At 43.5% G+C, this 22,355-nt stretch overlaps 1 protein-coding gene across 1 annotated transcript; it reads right to left on the reverse strand.

The window, feature by feature from the left end:
* Positions 1-687: 687 nt before the first annotated feature.
* On the reverse strand, positions 688-20,550 carry NDUFA6 (NADH:ubiquinone oxidoreductase subunit A6). Its single transcript, XM_082266397.1, has 3 exons — positions 20,378-20,550; positions 11,143-11,258; positions 688-857 (listed from the first exon to the last, which is right to left on the reverse strand). Exons 1-3 carry the CDS (start codon positions 20,511-20,513, stop codon positions 726-728), a joined length of 384 nt encoding a protein of 127 aa, XP_082122523.1. The 5' UTR covers positions 20,514-20,550; the 3' UTR covers positions 688-725.
* Between the last annotated feature and the right edge of the window lie 1,805 nt (positions 20,551-22,355).

Below are 22,355 nucleotides of genomic sequence, written 5' to 3' on the forward strand. Positions count from 1 at the left end.
TACCTGAAATAAATAAAAATTCCATATTACCGTTCATATATCTGGCATGGCACAGTCTATGTAGGAGATTTTAAAAACAATAGCCACTATACAGTAATAATTTGTTGCCATAGACCACTTGTTTTATTCGCTACAAGAGTTAGTGATAAGTCCAGTCTGAAGCAAACCGGTTACAAACTTGAGACCGCAGTTGTTAATTTCATGAATATATGAAGCCAAGTAAACTAAAAATCACACTATTGATTTTAAGTTCCACCTAGAGCAGGTCATCTGCTATTAGACTAAATACCCGTTTTATGAATGCTGCCCCTGTATCTTACAAGCTGTACACTAGTTATAAGGCAGTCATCTCCCTGCTGAACAGGTGCTTCTCTGCCTTGGGGTAACCATGGAACTTGTGAGACAATAGTAGCCTCCATCAATGTGGAGGACCGATTTCTTTACATCTGCAACTCTTCTCATAATTTGGCTCATTTAAAGCTACTTTATATACTGTAATCTAAGTAAGGTTCTAACTTTTTGGTTAAAAATCACATACAGTAAATGCACACACTGAAATGTATTGTGGGATTTTGTGTTTCCATACCTCCTCTCACACTCACCATTACTTTTAAACAAGACCAAATGACCTAAGTCTATTTCCTTTTTATTTTGTAACACATTTTACAAATAATACAAAAAAACAAATATTTGGAGCATAAATTTATTGGTGCAGAAAAAAAAGGTTAAAAGTCTTGACCCGCATAAAATTTGCCGAGGAAGTCACTAGGTCGTGGACTCTCCGTTTCATGGAAATATCGCATAATATGGGTCCTTTGCTTCCAAACTTTTATTGTCTCTTCCAATTCCATCTTACCCTAAAAATAAACAGATAACTATTTGAAATATTGCATAAAACCAAACAAGAAAAAGACATCTTATAACATACATTGCAAAAACATAAGCTATGCAAAGGGGGTTCTGAGAATAGGATTAGTGAATGTATATGTATAGATGACATCAGATTTATTAATGCACAGTACAGGAATACATAGGCTGGAAGTCATTTACCACTTGCTTCTATCACTGAGAATATATTTTAAGTGACTGAAAAATTAGGCTTATTAAAACAACATACCAGAGTTTGGACAGCATTTAAATTACTAAAGACAAAATTTCCTTTTGTTTTGGATAGTTTGGAGAGGGATTAGAACGCCTGTCAGTTTTTATTGCTGTCTGTGCCCCCCCCGTTGGGGAGATTTACCCTCTCCATTAGTCCTGTTTACCATTTTCATTGAAAGTAAAAGAAAGATCACAAATTTAGGTTGTCCCCAGAAAAGTAATAGAGGTGATATCTTCCAACGGGGACACTAGTTCTAGTGACCTGGGGGTCCCCGAGGATATTCCTTAATTAGCAGGGATTTCCTCCCACTTCCTGTTTAGCAATGGGACAGAAATCTCTACAATGGGATGGAAAAAAAATAAAAAAAATAATTGACAGGGGTTAAAACCCTTCCTTACTCTTTTAAAATGAAAAAAAAAAAAGCCTATAGTTCTATATTAATATCGTATCTAGTAATGTTTGCTGGTTTGAATCATATACGGTTCTACTAGTTTGTAAGAAGCTAGCTTGTCTGAAATCATTTCACTGAAGGAAGCTTGAGCTTTGTAAAACAAGAGAGACTACTGTGTCTAGACAGAGCAACAATCCTTCTCTGCAGCATGCTGGCAAAAGACATTCTTTTCTACTCAAGCAGTGGCTGCTTTCAGAGTCTCTCTGTAAGACTCTGCACAACTCTGATGCACCTACAATGTATTGAGCGGTGTTAAACTAGAGTTAGGTTTAAAAGCAACTGTCATGACTGAAAGTCTACCATTATAGGCCTCCCATAAAATGCTAGATGCCTGGCTGTTTTACATCTATAGGCTTCAGTCACAGAACAAGCGTTCTATAGAGCAGCCTTTCAACCAGTGTGCCCAGGCACCCTGGGGTGCCTTGGCAAAATGGCTAAAAATTGCCCAAAAATTGTTTTCAAATAAAGATTTCCATTGTGCACAATTACAACCTTCTAACTGCCGGCGTCCTAATGACCATTGGGATAATCAGTTGATAAGGAGTATGTCAGTTGCCTGCATAGCATCCTTGTTTGACCCTCCCCTTCCCCTCACATTAGCTGAACGATACAGAAAAACTGAGGGAGAAGAGAAGAGAGACATTGAAATACTAGTCAGTACCAGTTTACAAAAGTGTATTTGCATTGGAAGAATAAATCACTTCTAACTTTGGGTGTCCTACTTGGACATGGATGTTGCTGCATTATGTTAAGACTATTTGAATAGTTTTTACATTTTAGAATGGGGCGCCTCGAGACTGTCCATCATTTTTAAAGGGTGCGTTGACTGAAAAAAAAGGTTGAGAAACACTTGCTATAGAGTGTTAGAAAAGTGTACTTCCCCCCCCTATACTTGTTCTGGGTCAGCAGCTCCGACAGTAGTGAAGTCAAAACATCAATTTAGTAATGTCAGCCTTCATTAATTGCTCATGCCAGTATTCTGTTACAAAGTAGTCAAGAGCAGGATTTATATTGCCACAGACAGTACTACTTGACAGAAGCAGGAGGAGAAATTTCTGCATCAAAGTGTGCATTCTCGAAATGTTGCTGCCCTGGAAATGGACTAGGATAAGCATGGTTTACAGAAAGCTGACAAATGTTCTGGAAGGCTAAAGTTATAAATAGCTTATGAAAGATTGTACAAACTAGGATGTGATAAAACAAATCTTACCATCCTGTTTTTGTGTCCTTCAATTGCACTCTGCACAGCCCGATAGGGCTAATGCTGCTTAGCCGTTTAGAAGTAATCTCTCCTACTTCCCACAGTTCAATATGCTTCAGGTGCACACCCAGAACCTCTCTTTCACACACCTCTGTGCACATCAGACCCCTCTTTCGGTTTTCTTTGGTAAAGGTTTGGTAGAAAACTGGCTATGAGACTGAATGGTCTAAGGTTATTAGAGGTGTACCCCAAGGTTCAGTGTTCTTACTTTTTAGCATACTTTTTAGCATATTTATAAATGATATGGGGTCTGGAAATAAAAGTGCCATTTCAGTATTTGCAGATAACACCAAGTTTTGCAGTGGAATAACGTCCTTACAAGATGTCTTCAATTTACAAGCTGACCTCAATGCACTGTTTAGTTGGATATCTATGTGGCAAATGAGGTTTAATGTTGATAAATGTAACGTTATACACTTGGGGGCTAAAAACATGCATGCATCATATATACTATGGGGAGTAGAACTGGGGGAATCCATAGAGAAGGATCTGAGTGTTCTGGTAGATCATAAGCTTAATAATAGCATGCAATGCCAAGCTGCGGTTTACAAAGCGAGCAAAATCCTTTGTATTGAGAGGTATGGACTTCAGAGAGAGAGATATAATTTTGCCCCTGTACAAATCATTAGTAAGACCTCACCAGGAATATGCAGTTCAGTTTTGGGCACCAGTTCACAAAAAAGGATATTGGGGAACTGGAGAAAGTGCAGAGAAGAGCAACCAAACTGATAAGAGGCATGGAGGAGCTCAGCTATGAGGAAACAGGAACTGAATTTATCATCACTTGAGAAGAGGAGATTTGAGGGTGGGGGGGGGGGGGGGGGTGTTCAACATGTGTAAATACATAAGTCGTCCAGTTTATTCACTTTAAAAGGTCATCACAGAGGAGGAGGAGGCACTCTTTACGTCTGTAGGAAAAAGATTTCATTTTCAAATATGGAAAGGCTTCTTCACAGCAAGAGCTGTGAAAATGTGGAACAGACTCCCTCAAGAGCTGGTTCTGGCCACCTCAGTAGATTCTGTTTTAAGAAAGGCCAGGATTCTTTCCTAGATACACATAATAAAACTGGATACTAATGTTTATAGGCAAAGTTGATCTAGGGAATAGCCGATTGCTTCTTGGGAGATTTGGGAGAGGAGGAAGGATTTTATTCCCCTGCTGAAGGAAAATTGGATCATGCTTTATTGTTTTTTGTTTTGCCTTCCTCTGGATCAATTGTATTAATCTATGCATGCGTGCATGTACGTACACTATCGTTCCAGAGTTTGGGGTTACCCAGGCAATTTTAGGTTTTCCATGAAAACTCACACTTTATTCATTAAATGAGTTGCAAAATGAATTGAAAATATAGTCAAAGACGTTGACGAGGTTAGAAATAAGGATTTTTATTTGAAATAATAAATTCTGACCTTCAAACTGTTTTCATCAAAGAATTTTCTATTTGCAGCAATTACAGCTTTGCAGACCTTTGGCATTCTGTCAATTTGTTGAGGTAATCTGAAGAAATTTCACCCCACGCTTCCTGAAGCACCTCCCACAAGTTGGATTGGCGTGATGGGCACTTCTTACGTACCATACGGTCAAGTTGCTCCCACAACAGCTCAATAGGAGTTGAGATCTGGACTGCGCTGGCCACTCCATTACAGAAAGTATACCAGCTGACTGCTTCTTCCCTAAATAGTTCTTGCATAGTTTGGAGATGTGCTTTGGGTCATTGTCCTGTTGTAGGAGGAAATTGGCTCCAATCAAGCGCTGTTCACGGGGTATGGCATGGCGTTGCAAAACGGAAGGATAGCTTTCCTTATTCAAAATCCCTTTTACCTTGTACAAATCTCCCACTTTACCAGCACCAAAGCAGCCCCAGACCATCACATTGCCTCCACCATGCTTGACAGATGACGTCAGGCACTCCTCCAGCATCTGTTCACTTGTTCTGCGTCTCACAAATGTTCTTCTGTGTGATCCAAACAACTCGAACTTAGATCCGTCTGTCCATACACTTTTTTCCAACCATCCTCTGTCCAATGTCTGTTTTCTTTTCCTTTTATTGGTTAGGCTCAGATATGGCTTTTTGTTTGCCAGAAGGCCAGCATCCCAGAGTCCCCTCTTCACTATGGACGTTGAGACTGGAGTTTTGTGGGTACCATTTAATGTAGCTGCCAGTTGAGGACCTGTGAGGCGTCTATTTCTCAAACTAAAGACTATTGTAATTTCCACTTGCTTAGTTGTGCACTGGGGCCTCCCACTTCTCTTTCTATTCTGGTTAGAGCCCGTTTGTGCTGTTCTCTGAAGGGAGTAGTACACACCGTTGTAGGAAATCTTCAGTGTCTTGGCAATTTCTCACATGGAATAGCCTTAATTTCTCAGAACAAGAATAGACTGTCGAGTTTCAGAAGAAAGTTCTTTTTCTGGCCATTTTGAGAGTATAATCGAACCCACAAATGCTGATGCTCAAGATACTCAACTAGCTCAAAGGAAGGCCAGTTTTATAGCTTCTCTAATCAGCACAACATTTTTCAGCTGTGCTAACATAATTGCACAAGAGTTTTGTTATCAATTAGCCTTTTAACACGATTAGCTAACACAATGTACCATTAGAACACAGGAGTGATGGTTGCTGGAAATGGGCCTCTGTACACCAATGTAGATATTCCATTAAAAAAATCAGCCATTTCCAGCTAGAATAGTCATTTACCACATTAACAATGTGTAGACTGAATTTCTGATTAATTTAATGTTTTTTTTTTTTTTTTTTTTTAATGAACAGTGCTTTTCTTTAAAAAATAAGAACATTTCTAAGTTACCCCAAACTTTTGAACGGTAGTGTGTGTGTGTGTATATATATATATATATATATATATAAATATATATATATATATATATATATATATATATATATATATATATATATATATATATATATATATATATATATATATATAAAATTTATTTATATTATATATGCACACACACAAAACTCAAAAAATTTAAAGGAACACTTTTTAAATCAATCAGAGTACAGGTCCCTCTCAAAAAATTAGCATATTGTGATAAAGTTCATTATTTTCTGTAATGTACTGATAAACATTTGACTTTCATATATTTTAGATTCATTACACACACTGAAGTAGTGCAAGCCTTTTATTGTTTTAATATTGATGATTTTGGCATACAGCTCATGAAAACCCAAAATTCCCATCTCAAAAAATTAGCATATTTCATCCGACCAATAAAAGAAAAAAGTGTTTTTAATACAAAAAAAGTCAACCTTCAAAAAATTATGTTCAGTTATGCACTCAATACTTGGTCGGGAATTTTGCAGAAATGACTGCTTCAATGCGGCGTGGCATGGAGGCAATCAGCCTGTGGCACTGCTGAGGCGTTATGTAGGCCCAGGATGCTTCGCTAGCGGCCTTGAGCTCATCCAGAGTGTTGGGTCTTGCGTCTCTCAACTTTCTCTTCACAACATCCCACAGATTCTCTATGGGGTTCAGGTCAGGAGAGTTGGCAGGCCAATTGAGCACAGTAATACCATGGTCAGTAAACCATTTACCAGTGGTTTTGGCACTGTGAGCAGGTGCCAGGTCGTGCTGAAAAATGAAATCATCTCCATAAAGCTTTTCAGCAGATGGAAGCATGAAGTGCTCCAAAATCTCCTGATAGCTAGCTGCATTGACTCTGCCCTTGATAGAACACAGTGGACCAACACCAGCAGCTGACATGGCACCCCAGACCATCACTGACTGTGGGTACTTGACACTGGACTTCAGGCATTTTGGCATTTCCCTTTCCCCAGTCTTCCTCAGGGTCCGGTCACCTCTTCTCGTTGTGCAGCGTTTAATGCCACACTTTTTCCTTCCCACAGACTTCCCACTGAGGTGCCTTGATACAGCACTCTGGGAACAGCCTATTCATTCAGAAATTTCCTTCTGTGTCTTACCCTCTTGCTTGAGGGTGTCAATGATGGCCTTCTGGACAGCAGTCAGGTCGGTAGTCTTACCCATGATTGCGGTTTTGAGTAATGAACCAGGCTGGGAGTTTTTAAAAGCCTCAGGAATCTTTTGCAGGTGTTTAGAGTTAATTAGTTGATTCAGATGATTAGGTTAATAGCTCGTTTAGAGAACCTTTTCATGATATGCTAATTTTTTGAGATAGGAATTTTGGGTTTTCATGAGCTGTATGCCAAAATCATCAATATTAAAACAATAAAAGGCTTGCACTACTTCAGTTGTGTGTAACGAATCTAAAATATATGAAAGTCTAATGTTTATCAGTACATTACAGAAAATAATGAACTTTATCATATCACAATATGCAAATTTTTTGAGATGGACCTGTATAGCAACAAATCAGTTAAACTCCTGGGATATTGATCTGGTCAGTTAAGTAGCAGAGGGGGTTGTTAATTTCATTAACACCAAAGCAGCTGAAAATGATTAACAGGTGCACTAGATGGGCAACAATGAGAGGACCTCCAAACCAGGAATGGTTTTACATGTGGAGGCCACTGACTTTTTTTTATTCCATACTCCTCTTTTCTGTTTTTCACTAGTTTTGTATTTGGCTTGGGTCAGTGTCACTACACGTAGCATGAGGCGATACCTGGAACCTATAGTGGTTGCACAGGTAGTCCAGGTCCTTCAGGATGGCAAAACAATAAGTGCCATTGCCAGGCCGAAGTTTTGCTGTGTCTCCCAGCACAGTCAAGAGCGTAGGGGAGATTCCAGAAGACAGGCAGTTACCGTAGAAGGTCCTTCTATAACCTGCTGACCATAAAAAAGGTCCTTTAACCTATCAGCAGGACTGGTATCTGCTCCTTTGTGCAAGGAGGAACAGGATGAATGTCTGACCGTACCAAGCCACTAAGATGACCGGAATCCCTTCTGCTTCGATACTTTGTAGAAGTCTTGGCATTGTCCGATTGAATGCACACAGGGCAGCCCTGAAAACGATCCGTACAATGATCCATACAGTCTGATCGCTAGGAGTTCCAGGACATTAAAACGGTAGTCTGGACTCTTCCAACATCCAGATGCCCTGAGCAGAATGCTTGCTGAGGACGCCTCCCCAGCCAGATAGGCTGGCATCCGTGGTGACCACTGTCCAATACAAGGGGAGGAAGGATTTTCCCAGCCAAAGCACCGGAGAGCCAAGCCACCATATCAGGGACTCCTTTGTTCCCCGACTCAGCCGGATCTGATTACCAGAGACTGCTGAGTCTTGTCCCATTTGGTCAGGGACCTCGAATAGAACTGCGCAAATGGAATGGCCTCAAAAGGTAGACACCCCATAAAAAGTGTAACACCTCCTAAGGGACAACCACCACCAAGCAAAAGGCACAGAGTGATCCTCAGCAGAGAGGGAGAGGACCCCACCAGACTCACCACCTGCCGACACAGGCACCTGCAAGCACCAGGAAATTCTGCACTGCATGTGCTGCGATCACGAAGCTAAATGATCCAGGAGTCTACACCAGGGGATAAGGAGGGGCTCCCACCGCCGAAATCGCCGCCCACAGGGCTTCACTGTCATGGTCGCTATTTGCAATGGTAAATCACAAGAAAATGGCCGTCGGCCTACACAAACATGGCCACCGTGTATAGGAACATACAGGCTACAACAAAATGGCGGCACCACGAGGCATACAGGGAACCAGAAAAGGGGGACCAGGCCTCAGGACAGATCCAGGCAGGATGGGGGGGCCCTGGCAGGAGCCCGCACCAGGTACAACCCCCACCCCCCGCACAATCGATCGTCCGGCCACGCACCCTCCCGGCCTCCATTGCCATTAGCGCCCTGCCCCCACCCCAGAAAGGTGGCCAGATCACCCAAAAAAAATACATCCCCAGCGTATGTGGAGGGGGGAGGGCAGGATGAAGGACTTGACAAGGGGGGTGCCTGCGGGGAGGAGGGGAACCTGGGAATCCCACCATCCCAAGGAGGGGCCCACGTCCACCCCAAAAACCTCCAGGAGTAGAGGGGGGATAGCTACTCACCATACCAGGAATCAGGTGGGCACCGCTCCAGACAGATCCTCCTCTTCACTGAAATGGGGGGGCCGTCAGCCAGGATGAACACTGCAATTTAGGACGAGGCCAGGTCTTATGCGACCTTGGGAGACGTTTAACTCAGAGGGCCAGCCCCCGTTCAGTTGGACTATGTTGACGTCGACCTATGGCAAAGCTGAGGTCTGTGCAGGCTCGCTGGCCAGACTGGGATGACCACTCGATCTAGATTATCCAGCCCATTGCCTAGTCTGGCAGTTGATAGTAGATCTCACAGGAAGAATCCAGAAGGAAAAAAATTGCTATATAAAATTTTTTGCCAGGACCAAAGTTACCAGCAAGGAACTAGGTCCCCTCTCCTGACTAGGTAGAAGAAAAAAAAAAAAAAAACAACTGGGTGACTATAGCAGGGAGAGGGAGTATACCCCCTGGGACTGCCCATGGGTGTAGCCAGAAGTTTTTTCTCCCTAGTGTCCTACTCCTGTAGGGGGCAGTATAACCCAATAGTCAAGAATGACAGGAGCCGTGTCCGTCAATGAACGAAAGAGAAATAACATTTAGCCTAGGTTCACACTGAGTGGTTTCCCCCATTTACTGTCCCTGGGTGGCTGTGCTACCTCCTCCACTGTATTTATGGAGGGGAGCCATGGTTTGCTTATATGCAGCAAAGAAGCACTTGCACCCTTTTAAGATTTGAACATCCTGCTTGACACAGAGAGCCACCTTAGGAACGAGTAAACACACAAGTGCCCCCATAACAAGCAAATTATGTTGTACGACGTTTGCATGTAGTAAAATGAAACAGATTTTATACACAATTGTGCAAACACAATCTGATCTACAAATTTTATATTAAATATAAAAAGATGAGTTTGTGTGAAGTTGATACTAAATATGCAAAGCCTTAAAATTGTGTGTGCACTACATTGCGCAAAATGGTCACTAGACAACACTTTAAAAACTTATATAGCTCATTTACTTAAGTATGAATTCTAAAAAGGATAATCCTACTACTATCCCCAACACTTTAATTGTGCAACACATTGGGTATCTCTGAACACAACAGAGTTTACGTACAAACGTTTCCTAACTGAAAGTATGTGCATGGGTAATTTTTTATTTTTTTATTTGCAGTAATGTAAAAAAAAAAAAAAATAAGTACACCCCTGGAAATTGTTGACCTTTTTCCAAATTTTTGCAGGCAAAAACACCAGATCTATAGAGAAGGGTGATATTCTTGTAGAGAAACCATGCAGGGAGATTTGCTTTTTACATTTAACAAAAATATCCATAGATCTAATGAAGTACTGTCCCTTTTTTTGCATAACTGCCCACCAGTCTGATATTGACCATCCTTTTGTTGATGTTTGTGGGTTTCCTTGTGTGAACTGTTGATTACAAGCAGATCAGCGACAAAGTCCGCACTCTGCAGTCTTGAGAAACTCAAGACTGAGTGGTTTTAGGTTAAGGAATTGCAAAGGAGATCAGGGAACAAGCGAATACAGGAAAAACAAGTGAGCCCAGGAACCAAGGTGAAGGGTTTTTGAGGGCAACTTATAGCAAATTCCAATCACTTCAACATTGGCGCTTATAAATGTAAACAAATTTGTTGCTGCTACTGCGGCCATGAGCTGGTTTACAACCAACAGCAATAAAAGGGCAAAGAGAATGTCTAGGAAGTGAGGTTCTAAAAGAAAGGAAAATATCTGGGGTTTGCTAATATAGGCACCTTACGTGACCATCCAAATACTAATTCCAGTTGCCTACCAAGCATCCCTGGATGTCTCAGTACAATCGCTAAATGAAGACCTTGCTTCGCTCATCTGTGCTTAAAATGTAAGTTAACCTTTACAGAAAATCTGTAAAAGGTGATCTACCACCAGACCCCTTCCTCTGACCCCGACCCGCTCCCTACTGTAGTGCGCTGACCAATTAGAAACTGTCTGCTCCATAATGGCAGTACTAGGTGGAGAGAAAGCAGAGGGGATTTCAAATGCCCCAACCGTTGGAGCGGTTTGTGGGAGTCTTTACAGCTCAGGATCGCAGGAGTGAATAAATTAGGCTCTGGGGGAGTGGCGAGGGGGGGGGGGGGTTCAGTGTTAGATCAACTTAACAGATTTTCTGAAAGGTGGTTGGAGTGCTCATTTGAAATGGCTCCTCGGGCACTCAGCCTGCATGGAAGAATGCTTAGCATTAATGTAAAAGTATCTATGTGTATATAACCTTACTAAATAAAAGTTCACTAGGTGGAAAGTATAAAAAGCAGATCCACCTTAAAGCTTAGAATACGATCAGGAGTATAAGAATAAAATAACACTTTACCTTGATTACAAGTAAATCAATCACTCTTGGGTCTGTGACATGTGCATTCTTCTGAAACAGCTCTCGCACCTTGTCCTGTCCTTGCTTCACACTGATATCCAGCTGATAAACATGTACTGGAAGAAGAAAATTAAAAAAGATTTACATATAGAAGTGGTCACATGCAATGTTTCACAGGGCAAAAGTGAGAGATAAAGATGACAAGCAGGTCTAATACTGCATAGTAAACCTTCCTTTATAACATTAGGCCCCCCTCAGTGACAGTAAATAAGAATCAAGACATAGTAAATCCTCTTACTCCTCCAATTTCAACTCTCTGTGTGCCAGTTATGTGAACTAATCATTGGCCAGAGTCTCCGAGGAAAGTTAAATCTAAAAATTCCACTAGAGGAGATAGTTTCTCTCTTCTAACAGAATAGCAGTCCCCAAGAATCCATAAGCAGACCATATGATTAATGTGTTAAGCTGGTCTTACACCTGTAGAATGTCACTCAAAAGATGTAATTTTCAGACCGTTTCTTCAATTATCAAAGTTAAAGGGGGCGATTAAACAATCGGTTTCAACAAGAGCAAAATCAGGGAAAAAATAAATCCCCACAAAGGACAAAAGTGGAAAAATGTGTCATATCTAAATGGAAACAAACGCATTTCTAGTTTGTTAGATTCACAATTGAGAAAAATCACAACAAATCTTCTGCGCATGTACTTGTCAAGTTAATCCAAAAGTAGAACATTAAGTTCAACAAAAATTGACACTGTGCTCGAATGAAAAGTCACTTAAAATTAGTCAAGTCCATGAAGGCACCATCACATGGTCGGACAAGTGATTCTTTATACTTGCTCATCCAAACCAAATTCTACTGGTGAAAGTCCAGCTTAGCCTTTGGTCAAACACCTAGCACTGGAGGGGTTCACAATTAAAAATAATGACAGAAGGAAAATTTACCATCCACCTCAGTTATCCTTTGAGGGGAAAAAAGAAAAACACAAGGAACAAAACTGGATGAACTGCATTACCACTTGACCCCCAGGCTTTTTCTGGCACTTTGTTTACATGTAACAATCAGTTTTTTTGGCTAGAAAATTACTTAGAACCCCCAAACATAAATATATGATGACGTCATTTTGATGACGAAACACGTAGACACGTCAGTTCCGCCCTGTGAGTCGCACATCTGGCCGGTGAAACGCACGGCGTCCCGGAAGCACCGCTACACGAGGGGTTTGCGGTCCCTACACACCTACGGACGCTATACCTTGCTTTTAAATGTGAGTAATATTGGTGTTTTTACTAAATAAATGGAATTTCCAAACGGTACGTCACTATATTAGTGTTTTCTTATCTGCATACCCTACCCTGGATACCGTTTTTACCACACCTTGGAGAATTGCCTTAAAGTTACCCTGTATTGTACATTGCTTGCCTAATATTACCTAAGAGGGAGAAAGTGAGTTATACCCAGGAGGATTGGAGAGATTTACTGAGAGACATCGGAGGTCTTTACCCCATATAACCAACGCTGGTTACCCCTGTAGGGGTGCCGCTCTCTGGTGAGTGCGGGCTTGATTGAGAGGGCAGCACGGATTTTTCTTACCCGGCACCCACATCTAGGATCCAGCACTGGGACTCACTCCTTCCTTAAATATCTATTTGGCACCTTAATATCTGCTACTGCTGCACTTTTCAGGAAGACCATCACATTGATTACAATTTATGGACTTTCCTTTATGAGATATATACCAACAACTAGATTTATTAGTTGGCACTAATTCAATTTATTTATATTTATTTCACTAATTCACAGTTTGAACTTCTTATGAGATTATTTATGTGGCACCATTTACTAGAGTCGTTTATATCAAATTTATTTTAATTTTTCACTAGGATATCCATACACATATTTTATATTTCTCATTTTCTCTGGAATATCTACCTTCATGAGGAATTTTTTTCACTCAGCACTATTTTCCTGTCACTTGCACATTATATATTAGTTATACCACTTGGATATCCTTTTACAATTTTATATACCACACTGGCATCTAGTGGCTATATTATTTATTGCACCAGTCACCTTTATCAATTTTTACACACCATTCACTTGTTATTATATATACACTGTCAACATTGTTTTAGATTCATTTTATCAACTCATTTAAACACCAATTTTCACTTGTTATTATATGCATTGTCAATATGGTTTTAGATTCATTTAAGATATATCTTATTTAACTTATCGAACACCAATTTTTATCAGTGCTCTCTGTGATATATTTATTTGTCCCATTGTTGGGCACTTTTCGGTGTTTATAAGGACCTATTTTTCCTCTTATTTATTTATACCATTGATTGACCCAATCCAACGTTATTTTTTCATATACTGCCAGTCACTTTTCTCCCATACACTCAATATCCGTACAGGCAGCGCCAATATACCCCACCTATCCCTACTTTTCAGATATAGTTTATCTATATTTTGGGGTAGGCTGCAGCCATTAAATTAGCGTAACTACATCCATTTGCGTGGAATTCTTACCTTCCAAGGAGACCAAGTTGCTGCTGCCAGGAGCAAACGGACCATTCGGCACTCAAAGGACACAAACATCACAGAGCTGGCTTCCCCATAGGTTTTCCCAATGCCCTAGCTCCCGCCCCGTTGTCCACCTGTGTGTGAGGACTATTGGTTGCTAGCGTCCTAACAACCAATCAGGTGCAGGGAGGCCCCGACAGCCTCTAGTGCTGCATTTACCAGCGCTAGAACTAGTGGCTGCTGTCCCGACCTGGAGTCTGTTCTGACCGTTCATCCAGTCTCCCGGTAAATACTGATAAAAGCACAGCTGCAGCAGTTATCGCATCCCGAGATGAGGCACAGAAGCTGTTTCAGGCACTGAGCTGGGGGAGGGGTGATGAGAGGGATGGTACAAGACAGTGCTCTGGAGGTGTACACCAGGAGAGACCAGCCTGTCATCCTTATGTATGTGACTGGTAAGTGCATAGAAGTGGAACATCCCCCACCTCTGCTGCACCCATTCAGTGTGTACTGTGTGCACATTGAGGCTGCACTCCTTTTGTTGTGTCTAGTTTCTTCCTTAGATTTCCTCTGGAGACATCTACTTATCTAGAAGCTGTATACTTGTTGCTTATTGGAATGCCTTCTTTTTTTTTTCTTTTCCTTTTTTTTTTTTTTACAGTGAAGTTGCTGCCAAAAGACTCACCAATGATTTGTGAATGATTTGAAGTGATACTAAAGGGTATTTTTTTTGTTCTTTAAAATAGATAAAAAAGATACCATACTTACCTGCTGACCGTCTCCTGTAGTATATGTGCAGTCTCTGACCGTCTCCTGTAGTAGGTCTGCAGTCTCTGACCGTCTCCTGTAGTAGGTCTGCAGTCTCTGACCGTCTCCTGTAGTAGGTCTGCAGTCTCTGACCGTCTCCTGTAGTAGGTCTGCAGTCTCTGACCGTCTCCTGTAGTAGGTCTGCAGTCTCTGACCGTCTCCTGTAGTAGGTCTGCAGTCTCTGACCGTCTCCTGTAGTAGGTCTGCAGTCTCTGACCGTCTCCTGTAGTATATGTGCAGTCTCTGACCGTCTCCTGTAGTATATGTGCAGTCTCTGACCGTCTCCTGTAGTATATGTGCAGTCTCTGACCGTCTCCTGTAGTATATGTGCAGTCTCTGACCGTCTCCTGTAGTATATGTGCAGTCTCTGACCGTCTCCTGTTGTATATGTGCAGTCTCTGACCGTCTCCTGTAGTAGGTCTGCAGTCTCTGACCGTCTCCTGTAGTAGGTCTGCAGTCTCTGACCGTCTCCTGTAGTAGGTCTGCAGTCACTGACCGTCTCCTGTAGTATATCTGCAGTCTCTGACCGTCTCCTGTAGTATATGTGCAGTCTCTGACCGTCTCCTGTAGTATATGTGCAGTCTCTGACCGTCTCCTGTAGTATATGTGCAGTCTCTGACCGTCTCCTGTAGTATATGTGCAGTCTCTGACCGTCTCCTGTTGTATATGTGCAGTCTCTGACCGTCTCCTGTAGTAGGTCTGCAGTCTCTGACCGTCTCCTGTAGTAGGTCTGCAGTCTCTGACCGTCTCCTGTAGTAGGTCTGCAGTCTCTGACCGTCTCCTGTAGTAGGTCTGCAGTCTCTGACCGTCTCCTGTAGTAGGTCTGCAGTCTCTGACCGTCTCCTGTAGTATATGTGCAGTCTCTGACCGTCTCCTGTAGTAGGTCTGCAGTCTTTGACCATCTCCTGTAGTATATGTGCAGTCTCTGACCGTCTCCTGTAGTATATGTGCAGTCTCTGACCGTCTCCTGTAGTAGGTCTGCAGTCTCTGACCGTCTCCTGTAGTAGGTCTGCAGTCTCTGACCGTCTCCTGTAGTAGGTCTGCAGTCTCTGACCATCTCCTGTAGTAGGTCTGCAGTCTCTGACCGTCTCCTGTAGTAGGTCTGCAGTCTCTGACCGTCTCCTGTAGTAGGTCTGCAGTCTCTGACCGTCTCCTGTAGTAGGTCTGCAGTCTCTGACCGTCTCCTGTAGTAGGTCTGCAGTCTCTGACCGTCTCCTGTAGTAGGTCTGCAGTCTCTGACCGTCTCCTGTAGTAGGTCTGCAGTCTCTGACCGTCTCCTGTAGTAGGTCTGCAGTCTCTGACCGTCTCCTGTAGTAGGTCTGCAGTCTCTGACCATCTCCTGTAGTATATGTGCAGTCTCTGACCGTCTCCTGTAGTATATGTGCAGTCTCTGACTGTCTCCTATAGTGCGTTTCTCCAGTCTGATCATCTCCTGTAATATAGATGCAGTCTCTGATCATCTCTTGAAGTATGTCTGATGTGAGAGCAGCAACCCTTCTCAGAGATGGCAGGGAAAAGTTCTGACGGGGAGAGGAGACTGTGTGTGAGGAGATGGAGGCTACCTTTGAGGTAAAATAAGGGATGGAGGCTGCGCTTGAGGTGACAGATGCTGTCTATGAGGAGAGGTGTGTGTGTCCTTCCTCACAGGATCCTCCGACTGACAGCAAAATTATCTGAGGAAACTTTATAGAACAACGCAAGAACTCCTACTATGTCATTAATACACACAAAGCCTTCAAAATGTCCAACATCGGCTTGGGTGAGGACATTGGAGGATCCCTGGACAGGTAAGTGTCTTTAAATTCAAAGTCAGCAGCTACAGTATTTGTAGCTGCTGACTTTTTTTTTTCTTTGGGGGGAGCCTGGAGCTCCTCTTTAGAGAGGTTGTAAACCTCAGAATTTTTTTATTTTTTTTAAAGTACACCTGAAAGACAAACACATAATGAGCTAGTGTGCATCGCATACTAGCTCATTATGAAATACTTACCTGAGAACAAAGCCCCGAAGCGCCGACCGCTCACTTCTCCCATGGGTGACATGTTCCGTCATCCTTCTTCCGGGTTCGCGGCATCCGGCCATCTGATTGGCTGGACCCGCGATTACATCACTCCCGCGCATGCGTGAGGGAGCCGACGGTCACGGCACAGGGCTCTGAAGGTGCATGAGCCAGTGACATCACTGGCTGCATGTAAGGAAAAATATCCCCTAAACGGTACATGTTTAGGAGATATTTACAGTACCTATAGGTAAGTCTTATCATAGGCTTACCTATAGGTAAAAGTGTCAGAGGAGGGTTTACTTCCTCTTTAAGTTGTAAAGGTGGGAAAATAAAAGTGGGTTCACTGAAAGATTTGGTGGGACAGCCAGTGGGCGGGCCTTGGGAAATGTTGGTGGTCAGGCCTGGGGGCCCTGGCCCAAAGCTGTGTAAGGGGCCCCAAAATTTCTGATGGCTGCCCTGGTCACGAGGAATGTAAAAATCCTTCTGACAGCAATAGACATGTGGCAGCTACTTTTTATGGTGGGATCTGGGGGTCTACAAGACCCCAATTCCCTCCTCTATACTTTAACCACTTCCCATCCACCCTATAGGCAAATGACGGTGGGAAGGTGGTTACATTATCCTGACTGGACGTCATATGATGGCGGCAGGATAATGCGCTCTGATGTAGGCTCTTTACCATGTGACCAGCTGTGTCCAATCACAGCTGGTCACATAGTAAATAGGAAGTATTTTGTGACAAGCACAAGTAGAGGAGAGACTATCTGCGGCTCTCCTGACAGGAGGGGGGGGGGGGGGGGGTCTGTGCTGGTAATCAGAGCATTGATTACCAGTGCAGATCCTTGGGGGGGGGGGGTGCCACTAGAACCACGAGGGATGCCCACCCATGACCCCAGGGATGCCCACCATGGCCACCAGGGATGGCAATCAGGGCTCAGGGAGCCTGCCAGTGCCCTCTCCATCACATCGCACACAGCGCGGAGACACAGTTGCCATCCGCCTGCTCAGCGGGGGAACGGCGGATCGATCCCCCGCTGAGAAAAATGGAGTCCGCCGATGGACTACCGTGTGTGAAAGGGGCCTAACTACTGTTTTCTAACAGTGTGGGAGGGGCTTTTACTAGGGGAAGGCATTGATCCATGTCTCTGCTTTGCAGGAACACAGGTTCCATGCCTTCCCTACTGACAGAATGCCGTTCAGCCTGTGTACAGAACAATCAGCGGGTGCTGGTGAACCTGATCAGTTCCCGCTGTGTAGAATCGCAGCAGGAGCGAGCCTGCGGCGGTAGGCATTTGCGCCTGATACCCAGAAGAGCAGGAGCATGAATATATACGTGATCCTCTGCAGTGCAGCCTGCCTTGTAGCAGTAGAACTGCTATTGGACGGTCAGCAACTGGCTAAAATGTAACTTATGGAGAATTTTAAGTACCATAGTGCTTTGCAATTTCACGGTCGTGTGCAATTTAAAGACTTGTCAGATTTATTATTTACTTAAAGCCAGGTTGGGGGGGGGGGCACGGTTTTTGGAGTAAAAAAAAAAAAATCTATCTAAAGATAGTTTTCTATTTAGGATACATTGATCATTTAGTTTATTTAGCATGAAATGGAGCTTAGTTATGTAGCACGAGGCTGTTAATTCTCCAATATTTACATTTTTGGTAAACTCATTCAATGAATCCAAGCTCTGCAAGCAGAGATAACATGCACTGTATTAATGCATTCACCCAATTTCACACTAACTACCAGCAAGAATGAGTCCTTACATTTAAAGAGCACCTGTCATTTCAGATCTATCATGGCAGTGCCTGTTAGCTGGCATCCACTCATCCGCTGCCGCTACATCCCTCACCTTGTGTCACTGCCGCATCACCAGCCGTCCCATTAACCACTTGCCGACCAGCCGCCTTCCTTTTACAGCGGCAGGTTGGCTTTGTCCTGTGAAACTATGTACCTGTACGTCGCCTCGCAAACCGTTAGCGGAGGTGCGCACACATTCGCCACAGGGGAAGCTGATCAGCGGTAGCCTCCGGGCACCCCCGATCGCTCCCTGTGGAGACAGAATGGCGGTCTGCTGTTCTATCAGTTACGAACACAGGGATCCAGTGTTCTTCCTATTTAGGAACACAGGTCTCTGTGTTCGCACAGCCAGCCCATCCCAACACAGTTGGAAAGCACCCCCTAGGGACACATTTAACTCTTTCATCGCCCCTCGTTTTAACCCCTTCCCTGCCAGTGTCATTAGTACAGTAACAGTGCATATTTTTAGCACTGACTACTGTAGTAAGGTCACTGGTCCCCCCATAATTGTCAAAAATGTCAGTTAGGTGTTCAATCTGTCCGCCGCAATGTCGTAGTCCTGCAAAAAAAAAAAAAAAAAAAAAAAAAAAAAAACACACGCTGATCGCCCCCATTACTCGTAAAAAATTAAATAACATAGTAAGTAAATAAAAAAAGACAAATCTTCTCCTAGTTTGTAGACGCAATAACTTTGTTTTTTATTTTTTACCAAAAATATGAAGCAGAATACATATCGGCCAAAAATGATAAATAAAAAATGATTTTTATATTTTTTCTTATTGGGAATGTTATATAGCAGAAAGTAAAAAAATAGATTTTTTTTTTTCAGAATTGTCGCTCTTTTTTTGTTTATTGCGCAGAAAAAAAAAAAAAATCGCACAGGTGATCAAATACCACCAAAAGAAAGCTCTATTTGTGTGTGTGTGTGGGGGGGGGGATGGATATCAACTTTAGCGTTGCACGACCGCGCAATTGTCAGTTAAAATAATGCAGTGCCGTATCGCAAAAAATGGCCTGGTCATTAAGGGGGTCAAACCTTCCGGTCCAGAAGTGGGTAAAGTAAATGGGACTGTTGGTAAATCAACAGCGGGTCAGAGGAGAAGCAGCTGCGGGGCAGAGATGACAGTTGCTCTTTAAAAATGATGGATTTAAATCAAGCCTTTTACTAGTGATTTAAAAGCGGAGTTCCACACAAAAGTGGAACTTCCGCTTTAGGTAGTGCTAACCCCCTGACATGCCACATTTGGCATGTCATTTTTTTGGGGGGGGGAGCGGGTACCTAGTTTTGACAGGTACCCGCTTCCACTTCCGCTCGGAGGGCCGCGGCACCCTGAGCGGGAAGTTCTCCTCTCCCCCTCCCTCCCTGCAATCTTCTGGGACATGTCAGAGGTCCCAGAAGATTGCTGGCCAATCATGACGCGTAGCGCGACTTGCACATGTGCAGTGAGTACCCGGCTGTGGAGCCGCAAACTGTCACAGCCGGGTGCCCACACCAGTGATGCCGGCGCCGGAGAGCAGGAGGGAGAAGAGCGAGGCTTCGGGCGGTCGCATCGCTGGACAGGTGAGTGTGTTAGGCTGGAACTCCGCTTTAAATCAATTTCACCCTGCTCGACACAACCTCATCTTTTATATTTTACCAACAAATTGGGGGGGGGGGGGGGGGATTATATTGATTGTACTAAAACGGATTCTACTTTTCCTGAAAGTGTGCGTTTGACAAACAGCTATGATAAAAGTTTTCCAGCACTAGATCTGTATTCTCAGGGGTCTCTGCCTTCACAACATATAGAAGATTCTGGTGGTTTTAGGCACAATATCTATTACTTGCGCTGATTTATATATTTTTTGCACAATATGAAATGCTGTAAAGGGGAGCTAGGTAATTAGAAACAACTTAAAACATGAAAATAAATGATTCCTGGCGTGCAGTCGGGTACAGATATGTGATGCAGGTCCTTCTACCCAGTATGGGATGCAGCCTGTGATAAGTGATAGTACATAAGGCGATACCTCCCTCTCCAGGAAGGAGAGAGATCACACAAGGTGACCGTCCAGCAAGGTCGGAGGGAACAGAGGAGCTCTCCTCTTTTGCCACACTCACCTGTATTGGGCACCTCCCGGTACCAGGCTCGGTACAGGTCCCGCACCCTCCGTTTGGCTTCTCCCAGGTCTCTGCTGAGAATTGGCTTTACAGCCCCGACTGTTCTCGTAAGGGCAGCTTTCCCAGAGGCTGCCATCTTCCCTCAGCTGCACAGCGCATGTGCAGCGTCACCTAACCAGCCAATCACAGCTTGATATCCTTCCCCACACGCTTCTTCTCGAGCGTCTCTCCGCCGCCACCTTCTGCGCATGTGCATCCGGTCTCTCACACACCATCTGGTCAGTTCGTCAGTTACACGATGGAAGGTTTGTATGTTTACACAGAGGAGTCAGTTATACATTCAACCGCTTGTGTACTGTACTATGTATCTGGGAAACATTGACAGTATATAATAATCATACAGGATAGGTGTTTTGTTTGTATTTATGTTACATGCAGAGTTAACCACTTTACCACCAGAGCATTTTGCTGTCTTACGTCTGGGCCACTTTTTGCGATTCGGCGCTGTGCGACTTTAAATGACAATTGCGCGGTCGTGCGACGCCGTACCCAAACGAAATTGACGTCCTTTTTTTCCCCACAAACAGAGCTTTCTTTTGGTGGTATTTGATCACCTGTGCGATTTTTTACTTTTTGCGCTATAAACAAACAAAGAGCGTTTATTTTGAGAAAATAACAATATTTTTCATATTTTTTTATATGAAATTCCCCCCAAAAAAGATGTAAAAACCAATTTTTTTTTAAATTTTTGGCCAATTTGTTTTCTGCTACCCATGTTTGGTAAAAAAAATCGCAATAAGCATATTTTGATTGGTTTGCGCAAAAGTTATTGCGTTTACTAACAAAGGGAAAGATTTATGTCATTTTTGGCGGCGGCGATCTGCGATTTTTTTTTTTTTTTGCGGGACTGCGACATTGCGGCGGACAGATCGGACCCTTGACTGACATTTTTGACACTTTTGGGGGTACCAGTGACATTACTGCAGTAATCAGTGCTATAAATATGCACTGTTACTGTAAAAATGACACTGGCAGGGAAGGGGTTAACTTTATTGGAGAGGGAGGGGTTAATGTATGCCTGGTGCTTACTGACGTGGGGGGGGGGGAGGTGACTGAGTGAGCCAGGGACAGATCGGATGTCCAGCTATGCTGAACACTCCGATCTGTCACTCCCTGTCACTGAGGAGATCCGCCCGCTTGTGTTTACACAGGCGGGCGGATCTCCACACTAGATCCCCGACGATCGGGGCAGAGCAGCGGCGATCGCCGCTGCTCCTCCCCTGGCCCGACTCCCGCTGTGAATGAAAACAGCGGGAGCGCCGCCTACAGGGGAGGAGTCTGGTGACGTAGGTCTACGTCGTCAGACGGGAACGAGCCACTTTGCCGCAGTACTATTACAGTACTTAGTGGTAAAGTGGTTAATAAACCCAGAGTCCTGCATTCACTATATCTGGTCGCCCACAGAACAGGAGAATGCAAATATTTTAGTAGATATAAACTGCTAAATACCTTTTCTCATCAGCACTATATATAGCAGTCTTGTGACTTCTGTCAGTGTCTGGTTAAAGCTTGTAGGAGGAGTTTTCATTCTCCTCTGACTGTCCTATGAGGCTGCATTACCCCTGACCATCTGTCTGGACAGTGCTGATCACATGCCCTCTCCTAAGCTAAAAAAAAAAAATCTCTAGCAATACACACCAGTGGCGGCCTGTCCATATGGGGCACTGCCACCCTAATCTACATGCAGAACACCAGGTGCATGAATTTCAATGTTTTTTTTTTTAAGCACATGACGGAAGCCTGAGGCTCTGATTGCCTTTAAAAAAGGGTGGGCTCGGGGCACAGAGCAGTGCGTTCTAAGCCCACCCACTTGTGTGACCACAGCTAATAATATTAATTATTGGCTTCCTGATTCTCCTCCTGGCCAATCAGGAATCATGTGCTGACACCCAATTGTCCAGGGAGTCTTAAGACTCCC

The sequence above is a fragment of the Pelophylax lessonae genome (genome assembly GCF_965119305.1).
Source record: "Pelophylax lessonae genome assembly, chromosome: 8".
Taxonomy (NCBI): domain Eukaryota; kingdom Metazoa; phylum Chordata; class Amphibia; order Anura; family Ranidae; genus Pelophylax; species Pelophylax lessonae.

Bases quoted from the DNA above. Each gene is read 5' to 3' on its own strand.
- NDUFA6 (XM_082266397.1), bottom strand. From the start codon at position 20,513: ATGGCAGCCTCTGGGAAAGCTGCCCTTACGAGAACAGTCGGGGCTGTA. The intron at 11,259-20,377 runs GTGAGTGTGGCA...TTCTTCTTCCAG, and splicing joins CCGGGAGGTGCCCAATACAG to TACATGTTTATCAGCTGGAT. The intron at 858-11,142 runs GTAAAGTGTTAT...GTTTATTTTTAG, and splicing joins TTGATTTACTTGTAATCAAG to GGTAAGATGGAATTGGAAGA.